This window comes from Cnephaeus nilssonii (assembly GCF_951640355.1).
Source record: "Cnephaeus nilssonii genome assembly, chromosome: 17".
NCBI lineage: Eukaryota > Metazoa > Chordata > Mammalia > Chiroptera > Vespertilionidae > Cnephaeus > Cnephaeus nilssonii.
The window spans coordinates 1,532,373-1,542,707 of record NC_137088.1 but is presented as its reverse complement, the minus strand read 5'-3'; the positions used below and the strand labels follow the sequence as shown (position 1 = coordinate 1,542,707).

General features: G+C 59.9%; 1 protein-coding gene across 1 annotated transcript; it reads left to right on the top strand.

Moving 5' to 3' along the window:
• Positions 1–4,149: 4,149 nt before the first annotated feature.
• On the top strand, positions 4,150–9,768 carry CIMIP7 (ciliary microtubule inner protein 7; the record flags this gene model as incomplete). The annotated part of the gene is made up of 4 exons (XM_079795737.1): positions 4,150–4,237; positions 4,531–4,644; positions 9,020–9,076; positions 9,352–9,768. The coding sequence occupies exons 1-4, from the start codon at positions 4,211–4,213 to the stop codon at positions 9,766–9,768; spliced, it is 615 nt and encodes a 204-aa protein (XP_079651863.1). The 5' UTR covers positions 4,150–4,210.
• Positions 9,769–10,335: the final 567 nt, after the last annotated feature.

The following is a 10,335-nucleotide window of genomic DNA, read 5'->3' as shown; positions in this document are numbered from 1 at the left end:
CAAAGCAGTCACTCGGACCTTAAGTCAGATTACCCCTTTGTTCCACTGCTTTACCCTCTCAAAACACAAGCCAGCGTTCTGATTGTCTTCAGTGTCCTCTGCAGTCTCCCCTGAGCTTTGCCTCTCATCTGCACTCTATTCCACACCTCTCATGGGGCTTCTCACTGCTGCTCCCCCTTGCTGGGCACACGCCAACTTCAGCTCCCTGCTCCCTCCACTTGGTTCACTCCTCGCTCAGATTATCAACATCATAGGCCTCCCCACCTCCTTTAGGTGTTCTCTCAATTATTTATTAAAAATCATACCTCAACCATCACTATATCTCTCCCTTGCTTTTTCTCCACAGTACATCACCATTGTAATACACTATATATTTTATCTTGTTTTATAATGTTAACCTCTTTGAGAACAGGAATTTTTGTCTGTTTTGTTCACTGCTATATTCCCAGAATCTAGTAATTGTGCCTGGCACCTAATAGGTACTCAGAAAATATTTACTGTGAAATTAGAGGAAAAAAATACTTGGGATCTAAATTAAGACAATGGAGCAAAACTTTCCAAGTATCCACAGATTTAAAAATACATATGATTGTCTTCCAATTATTATATTTCAGGTCCCTAGATCAGCACAGACTTACTACATATTTAAAGAAAGAAGGTGAATTGAAGTAAATATTAGATTTCTGACTCAGGTTTACTTATTTCTTGGACAGTCCAAGTTTTTCTTCTATCCACATTAGCAGAAATTCCTCCTCCTAGTGCAGTAATGGCGAACCTATGACACACGTGTCAGCAGTGACACGCGTAGCCATTTCTGATGACACGCGGCTGCATGCCGAGGATGAAACATTTGCTGCTCCTGAGGATGAAACATTTGCGACTAGAGTCTTGGAGTTAGTTTTTTCCTCAGAGTGACATACTATCCGAGTTATGCTCAGTTTTTTGGCGAAGTTTGACACACCAAGCTCAAAAGGTTGCCCATCACTGGCCTAGTGTCTAGATTTAGGATATAGACAATTTGATACACATCATCACAAGACCATTATTTAAGGCCATTATACTCAATCTACAAGACAAATCCTCTTGTCTTCCACTTCGGTCTATGCTGATGGGAGGAGAGTAATTTCTATAGCATGTGGCTTTGGGTTTAGAATACTGCTCCCCTAGTTCCAGATCTAACTTCCTTTTTATTTAAGGTTTTTAGCTTTCTTGTCTTAAAAAAAAAAGTTTTGTTTTTAGAGGGGAGGGATAGAAACATCATTGATGGGTCCCCTACTGGGTTTGGAGCCCCAAACCCGGGCTTGTGCCCCGACCAGAATCGAACCAGCGACCTCTTGATGCCTGGGAAACGCACAGTCCACTGAGCACTCCAGCCGGGCGACTTATTCTTAGGGGGTTTCTTCAATGCGGGAGAAGGAACTCCGTGGTTATCCCCTGGACTCTGAGGAGCACGCGGTGCTGATGTGCTCAGCCTCGTGGCGGTCACCTGTCCTCACGCTCCGTCTGGCTCTTCCCTTCTCAGCGGCAGAACCCGCTGGTGACCTCCCTGCCCGGAGGAGGGCGGGCTTAGGGAGGGCACTGGTCGCCCTAAGGCACGGGAACGGGACGGGAAGGCACACCTTGCCAAGGTTTCCAGGGCACCCCCCCCCACCCCAATCCTATGAAAGGAAGCACCGAAGTGAAGGTGTGAGTGAAGAATGCGACCCTGTGGCCCGCCGCCTGGCTCAGGGCACCGTTGGGTTTGGTCAGGGCACCCGCCCGGGGGCAGGCTCGGTCCCCAGTGCCCAGGGGGCGGCGTGCGGGAGGCAGCCCATCAACGACTCCCTCACCATTGATGCTTCTAACCCTCTCCCTCCCTCTGAATCCATCAAAACATTAAAAGGAACGCGGCCATTTCCACAGGAAGGGCCCTGGCAAGGTGGAGGGCAGGGGAGAACACGTGGGCTGAAGAGGGGGCCTCCGGGCGTAGAGCCCCAATCCGACCAAGTCTTCACCGCGGAGAATCCCGAGGCCACGGTATGGGGGTGGGAACGTACCCTCCGCTCCTCCCCCTCAGCCGGTGGCCCCTCCGGCCTCAGCCAGGCCCGCCCTCCTCCCGCAGCCCTCGTCTCTCATCGGCCGCTTCGTGCTCCGGCCCGGGACTAACCCAGAGCCCCGCGCCTGGTCCGCGAGGCAAACCCCGTCGGCCTCCCCGGCTTCCCGTCCACCCGACTGCCCGGCCAGACTCGGGGGCCGGGGCGAGTAAGTCGGGCTCCGGGAGGACCAGCGCCGTCGCCCTCGCAGGAAGGAGCGGGGCCAGGAACCGCGAGGCGCGCTCCAGCGAGGAATCCTGAGTCCTGGAAACTCCCCCTCGAGGCCCCTGGGAATTCCCTGGGCTCCCACCTGTCCCCCTCCTCCCCGCGCCCCGAGAGCCAGCCCGAACCCCTTCCGCCCGCCGCCACTTCTGAGGCCGCACACGCCTGGGCCCGAGGGCGCCGTTCTGGCTTCCAAAGCCCTGGGCCCCGAGGAAGCCGCTAGGCATGCGCGGCCCCGCCCCCAGGGCCTGCTCTGACCAATGGGGATCACGCCCCGCCCCCTGGGCCCGGCCCCTGCTGCAGCACGTGACTAATAGTTTCAACGGTTCTAACGGTTTTAACGGCTGGGATCCTGGCCAGGTCCACGCACGCGCACCTCGTGAGGCGTGCCCCTCCCCCTCCCCCAGCTGCCGCCCACGCGCCCCGCCCGCCACCCCGGCGCCGAAGCAGACCCACTGCGGGGCCACCGAAGCCACCTGCCCGCGGCCTGCGGAGTGGAAGGGCGCCCAGGGGCCGGGGCGTGGGGGGTCCTGCGTGGGCCGAGGAGCGCTGGGCAGGGGAGTGGCCGGGGAGAGCTGCCGCGGTCAGAGGGGGCCCAGCTGGGAGCCGGAGCAGAGAGGACGGAGGAGAGACAGCGCCCGGGGCCCCTGGGCGTGAAGCGGGAGCCGCCGGAGGGCGGGTGTGGCTCTGGGTGGCGGTCACACCGGGAACCAGGCCGGCCGCGTGGCTCCAGGAGCTCCGGTCCCTTCCGCTCGGGGCACGTGCCGGGTCGCGGGCTGGATGCCCCGTGGGGGGCGGAGGCCGCCGGGCCATGCTTCTCTCTGAGTTGATGTCTCTTCCTCCAGCTCTGAAAGCAATAAAAATACTTTTAAAAAGTAAACCATGAAGCAGGGTGGGGTCCGCCGTGAAGGCGGTGGATGGAGCAGGTTGCACTGAGGCCCAGGAGGCGGGAGCCCGAGGAGCCGAGAGGGTGTGGGGGGAGGCGGGGAGGGGTGCCCGGCCTCTCCCCAGAGGAGGGCGGCTGTGGGGCGAGGAGAGGACTCGTGGGCCGCGCTCGCAGTGTGAGGTTCACGGCGCAGTTGAGTTGGTCCCTCCCCGGGGCCTGGCCTTTAGGTCACGTCACGGGACAGGCCCTTGGGGGACCGCGTGCCGCTCTCCCCTCCGGGTGTGGCGGTCTCCGCCCAGGAAAGTCCCGCCAAAAGCCCGTTAAAAGCGCCGCTGCCCTCCCTGGGGCTGGGGCCCCAGCCCGCCGCCGGGCGGGGTGATGGGGTAGCGGTGACCCCACCCCCGCCCCGCTCCCCTCCGCCCTCAGCAGGCGGGGAGCGGGCGCAGGGCGGGCCTTCAGACATGGCGCCCTGGGCCCGTCGCTCCTGCGGGCGTGGAGCCGCAGGCGGGGCACGTGCCCTGACGGGACTCGAACCCGGACCCGCCGCCGCTCTGTCCCCGGAGCCTCCGCAGCGGGTGCTTTCGGGGCGGCGGCTGCTCTGGGGATGGCGGGCGGGCTGCGCACAGCCCGGGGAGCGGGTTGGTGGCGCCGCGGCTGGGAAGGGTCTCCCGGCCTCCGGGCCCGCCGTCCGCCCCTCGCAGGCCCCTGGTCCCGGCCGACCCGCGCTCCGGCGCCGCACCCCGCGAGGCTCCAGCCCGGCCGCGTGTCTGCTCCGGCGCCTTCGCCACGCCGGCCCCTGCCCCTGCGTGCGGCTGCGCGGGCTCCAGACGCGGGGTTCCCGGGGTGCCGTGACCGCACGCCCGGCAGCGGAGTCGGGGGCTCCCCTGCACGAGGCCCCCGCCGGGTGCGGGCCGCCTTCCCGCCCAGCGGCAGGCATTGTGCGGTCACAGTCGGTCACCAGGCAACGGGCGGGCCTGCGCCGCGGCGGCTCCGGGACGAGCGGAAAGTGCGCTCCGGTCCTCCCGGAAGGATGCAGAGTGCGCTCGTGGGCTCCTGGGTAAGGGGTCCCCTGCGCCCCCCCAGGCCCCGGGCCGACTGGGCCTTCCCGCCGCCCCTTCCAGGGTCCCGGCCCCGAACCCCGTGTGCCCTGAGGCCTAAGCTTGATCCCCCCACAGGCACGCGGCCCTCCCCGGGGCCAGCGCGGCCGCCCGCTGTCCTCGGGGCGCCCCCACTTCGGATGCTTCCTGTTCGGCCAGAAACTCCCCGGAGCGGCTTGGAGCCTCTGGGGCCCTGGGTCCGAGGCTCGGGAGTGGGGGGGTGGGCGCGCCCTCACGCCTGCCTTTGCTACAGCACAACAATGGCTTCTATGGGCACTACCGAGGCCAGTTCAAGAATGAGAGCGCCCTCGAATACCGCCTGGCGGCCAAGCCCCAGCCCCCCACAGTGTTCCTGCAGCGATGCAAGGTACCGGCCCTGCTCCTCCGGGAGCCCCTCGGCCCCCCACGCAGCTGGCGGACCCCGGCGTCCTGGGCCTGGCCCTCGTCCCCAGAGGTCAGGTCTCGCCCTGCAGGCGGAGCGGGAGGAGCCCACGCGGTGACCTCCTGCCGAGAGGGAGGAGGGTCAGGGCCCGGGTGCGCCAGGCCTCCGGAGCCCAGGGAGGAAGCCTGGAGTTCAGCCGAAAACGGCGGGAGAGGGTGCAGGTCTCAGGCCGCCCGCTTCCGGGCCGGAGACAAGGAGGGGTCCCAACAGGGCAACAGGGAGAAGCCCACTCGGGACAGAGCTCAGGAGGGTGCAGTACAGAGGGGCGAGGTGAGGGCCTCGGGGAAGGTAGTCTGGCAGGTGGGCCCGAAGGGGAAGGTAGTCTGGCTGGGGAGGGCCTCGGGGAAGGCATGGCCTCTGGAACCTGTGGGGCTGGCCTGAGGGACAGGGAAGCAGACCTCTCCCCTTCCCTCCTCTCTCCTCTCCCCTCCCCTCCTCCAGGGCTTCCCGGCCATAGGGAGGCACCGGGGCGCAGGGGAGGGGCCCAGCAGCGCCTTGCTCCCAGGCTTCAGCCAGGTCCGACTGGATCTGCCCTCTGACTCAGCCCCAGCAGGTCCCGGAGGCTGCCATGCTGCAGAGCTGGGACCTCCTTGGCGCTCCTGGGCACTGCCCACTGAGCCAGGGCCACCTCCCCTGCGAGAGTCCAGGCCTGCGTAGTGTGGGGACAGAGGCGCCCCGGGCTTCCTGCTGGGTGTTTGTGGGAGCCCCCAGACTGGAGCATCGCGCCAGGGCCAGAGTGCGGACACGTCTTGGTGGAAGTGGAGACTGGCTGTGTCAGTGTGTGCTGGCCGAGCCCCGGCAGCAGGCCTGTGTGCGGGGCTCAGGTTGTGTCGATGCCAAGCCTCTAGCTGCTCCCAGGTGGGAAGCGGTTGCAAGTAGTGGGGCTGCCCAGGGAGGCGCATTAACGCTCTCGCGTTAATGGGGAGGCGTGGGGGTCTCCAGGCTCCCTGCAGCTGCCCTTACATCCTCCCACGGGCAGCACCCACTCCCTCTCCTCTCACGTGGCGAGCAGGCATCTTATCCAGGGCATTCAGACACGAGACAGTTCTGCTCTCTTCCAAACCAGACTGATTGATTCCTAGCCTCGATTGCCCGACTCTTGGGAAATGTCATTCTAGTCCTGGGTCATGGCTGGGGCAGGCCGGCCCCTGGCGGTGCTGTAACTGTGGGTCCCTGTCCCACATCCTCAGGCAGCCGCAGAGGTTCTGCCCTCAGCACCCGGTGTCTGCAGACTGGCGGCCTCCATGGGGGCCCTTGCCTCCCACATGCAAACACAGCCCCTCTCAGGAGACCCCTGCCCCCACCCCCCAAGGCCTCTTCAGCCTGAGCCCCTGAGCCCCACCTGCCCAGAGACCATGGTTTTCACCACTTGGTGGAAAAGGAGCCCTAGATGGTTTAGAACAAAAATGTAGGTGACATTCTCCTGGGGCAGACACTCAGCTGCCTGGGCAAGGGGCGGGGCGGGGGGGAGGACGCATTCTTACCAGGCTCCCAGGGTTTTTAAATTGAAATTTGTATTAGATGATTGTAGACACATACACAGTGGTGAGAAATAATAGAGATTCCTTCTACACTTTGCTCAGTTTCCCCCAATGGTGACATTGTGCAAAGCGATAGTGCAACATCACAGCCAGGACACTGACATGAATGCATTCACCTCTCACCCAGACTTCCCCAGCTTCACTTGTACTTGTGTGTGGATATGAAGATCTAGAACTTTCTATTGCCTGTGTAGGTTTGTGTACCCAAACCACAGTCAAGATACATCACCAGGGTCCCTGGTGCTGCCCTTTTATGGCCACACACACCCGTCTCCCGCTCTCCACCTTCCCTGTCTCTAACCCTGGCATTCACCAATCTCTCTCCCATTTCTAAAACTTTGTCACTTCAAAGTGTTATCTAACTGGAATGATAGAGCGTGGAACTATCGGGGATTGGTTTTTCTTACTCGGCGTAATTTCCTCCAGATCCACCCAGTGGTTGTATCGATGAGTCATTCCTTTTTTACTGATAGTAGTCCGTGGTATGTATATGCCTGTTTAACTCTTCACCTATTACAGACTATCTGGGCTGATTCCAGTTTTTGGTTCTTACAACTAAAGCTGCCATGACTATTTGTGTACAGGTTTTGGAGTGAACATAGGTTTTCATTTCTTTGGAATAAATGCTCAGGCATGCAGTTGCTGGGTCATAGAGAAGTTGCATGTTTGGTTTTAAAAACAAACGGCCAAACTATTTTCCAGAGTAGCTGTAGCTTTCACATTCCCACCAGCAGTGTGTATGGGATCCAGTTTCTCTCCATTCTCACCAACACTTGTCGCCGGCTCTATCTTTAATTTTAATCATTATGATTGATGTCCTGTGACATCACACGGTGGTTAATTTTCATTTCTTGAATGTTTAATGATGGTGAACTTCTTTTCATGTGTTACTTGCCATTTGCATATCCTCTTTGGTGAAATGTCTTTGTCATTAGTCAGTTTTCTAATTGGATAGTTTGTTATTTTACTGTGGAGCTGTGAGAGTTCTTTATGCGTTCCAGGTATTATAGTCCTTCACTGAGTATGTGGGTTGCAAATATTTTCTCCAAGTTTGTAGCTTGTCTTTTCAGCTGCTTCACATGGACATTCACAAAGCAAAAGTTTTTCATTTTGATGAGGCCCAATTTATCAATTTTTTATGGGTCTTCCTTTTTTTTATGGATCAAGTCTAAGAACTCTTTGTCTGGCTTTAGATTCTGAAGATTTTTCTCCCGTTGTTTTTTTTCTAAAAGTGACCTGGGTTTTTAATCCCTGTGATGTCACCTTGTGTTATGAGGAATGGAAGGTAAGGCTGGCTGGCCTCGCACCTTCCTGAAGCTTTTATTCTGGTTGGAGACCTGTCCTAGCTGTCTAAGGAGGAGGTCCCAGCGGAGGAGCTTATCAAAGGCACACACCACAGGCTCCCCCCGAGCATCCTGGTTCAGAGATGGGGGTGAAGCTACCCAGGCCTTTTACTTAGGAACCTGCCATCAGCCATTGCTCACTCCCCAACCCAGCCGAGACCGAACGCCTCAGACCAGGCACTGTGTTCGGCCAGGCACTGTTCTCGTGACGGAGTTACAGATGTGAGCAAGGCAGAGAGAAAGCAGACAATAAGCAACCAGAATATATAGTCCTGTAGACGCGAGAAGGGGAGAAATGCAGAGTTGGGGTGATGGGACTGCTGGGGTAGTGCGCGAGGAGGACTTCCCAAGAGGAAGGTGAGGAGGAGTCATGGCCAGAAGAATCTCAGGCAGAAAGAGCAGGGGCACAGGCTGGAGGCGGGAGCAGCTGGTGTGCCTGCGGGCAGGGAGGGTGCGGCTGGCTGCAGGTGATGGAGGAGCAGTGCCGTGTGGGGCTCACGGGCCACTGTGATGACTTGGCTTTTACAAACACGAGGGACCTTTGGCAAACGGTGTGAATGGACTCATGCATTAGGAGTTGTTCTGCCTGCGAAGAGGACAGTAGGTGGGGAGCGAGCGCAGGGCAGGGAATCCAGGTGTGAAGCTCTTGCAGTGATTAAGGCAGAGGAAGGCGCCTGGACCAGGGGAAGCCGTGGCCACGCTGAGGCGTGCTCCAGGCCTGGGCGCATGTTGAAATACCAACAGGATTCCTGGCACGTTGGATGTAAGGTGTGAAAGAAGGAATCAAGGGGTCTCTGTGGTGTTTGGCTGGATCTAGCTGCTGTGACCTGAGCTGGGAGGCTGTAGCAGGAGTGGGTTTGGGGAATGATCCAGAGCTCAGTCATGTGTGTGAGATGCCCCTTAGACCAGCAGTTGCCAACCTTTCGGACCTCACGGACCACGGGTTGGGACGCTGCATTAGATGCCTACGGTGAGCTGCTGAGTCTGGAATTCAGGAGGGAGCCTGACTAGAGAGAAAAACGTCCATTTCCAGGTGGTGGGCAGGGTCAAGAGCTTGGGCTGCTGACGGGGGAGTAGGTGTGGACAGAGGGGAGGAGAGAACCACGCCTAATCCTGGGTGACAGGTGAGGGCTCTGTGTGAATCCTGAGCCACTCCCCTGGGGGCAGGAGGTCCTGGCCGAGGCCTCAGCCCTTCCTCATGGCGGCCTGGAGGCGCTGCTTTGGGACAGGTCCCAGGGGAGGGGTTCGGGGGGGGGGGGTCCCAGAGGGAGGCGTTGCTTTCATCTGTGTCTGTCCTCTCGGGTGGTAGCAGTGTAGCAGGTTAGGGCGGTGCTCCTGGCACCTTCCCTCATTGGGTCCTGAGGAACTGCGTGGGGCAGGTGAGCACCATTCCCCCATTGCCTTCTCTCTCTCAAGGAGCCAGTGCGGCAGCACTTCTTCTCCAAGCACGACAACCGCACTTCCTTCGACAAAGTGAGTGCGAGGGGAAGGCGCCCAGGCGGGAGCTGAGCAGGGAGGGGGTGAGTGCGGGAGGGGCTCCCGGCAGGGCTGGGACACAGCGAGCTTTGGTTTCCCCTGCCTGACAATGTGCAAGTGTCCCAGGCCACTGCCGTTCTGGGGCCTCACTCGGAATGGAGGCAGGGGTTCAGGCACAAGCCAGGCATCACCGGGCAGGCTGAGCTTTAGGAGGCACCCAAGGCAAAGCCTGATGCCAGGACTGTGGGCCAAGGGCCCATACGGTTGAGAAGGGTCCCTACTGCCTACTGCAGGGCATCGGGAGGCGGAAAGACTTGGCGCGCCTGTGTCAGCGGCCCACCTTCCTGCACTGGGCCTCCGGCGAGCTGGAGCTGTGCCAGCAGCGGCCCCTGGAATCCTCCTACCAGTCCAACTTCCGCTTATGCCCGGGACCCAGTGACCCCCCTCAGCGCCTCGTCCACTTTGTGCAGATCCAGTCTCCCCGCACCCGCACCACCTACCAGCAGAACTTCTGCCAGCCGTCCCAGAGCGGCCACTGTGGCGGCGACAGCGGGGGCCCCCAGGTCCCCAGCCCCAGTACACCGACTAACCTCCCAAAGATCCCCAGGCCCAAACTGCTGCAGCATTACCTTCATGAGGGGGTCTCCGAGTGTCTAAACTGGTCCAGAGCATTAAACCAGGATGGCTGAGGCCCTGGCCGGTTGGCTCAGTGGATAGAGCGTCGGCCTGCAGACTGAAGGGTCGTGGGTTTGATTCCAGTCAATGGCATGTACCTCAAGGGCATGTACCTCAGTTGCAGGCTTGATCCCTGGTCCTAGTCGGGGTGCATGTGGGAGGCAGCCAATTGATGTGTCTCTCTCACATCGGCGTTTCTCTCTGTGTCTCTTTCTCTCCCTTCCACTCTCTCTAAAAATCAATGGAAAGATACCCTCCGGTGAGAATTAACAAAAAAAGAATGGCTGACACCGAGCCTCCCTGGCCTGTGCTTGTGCCCAGGAGGGCGCAGAGGCTGGAGCGCAGCGAGACACTGCCAGGCCTTATCCCCAGCTCCTATGCACTGTGCCCCTGGGGCCTATGTGCTGGGCAGGGGCGGTGTTGCCTGGGGAGCTCTGCCGTAGAGTGAGAAGGGGTACAGCCAGCCCAAATCCATTCTTGCCGCAAACCCAGCTGTGAGCCCCTCACACTCAGTGACTGCAGAAAACCAGAGCCCATGGCCCTAACCAGTGGGCAGCGCAGCCTGACGAGGAGGCAAGGGC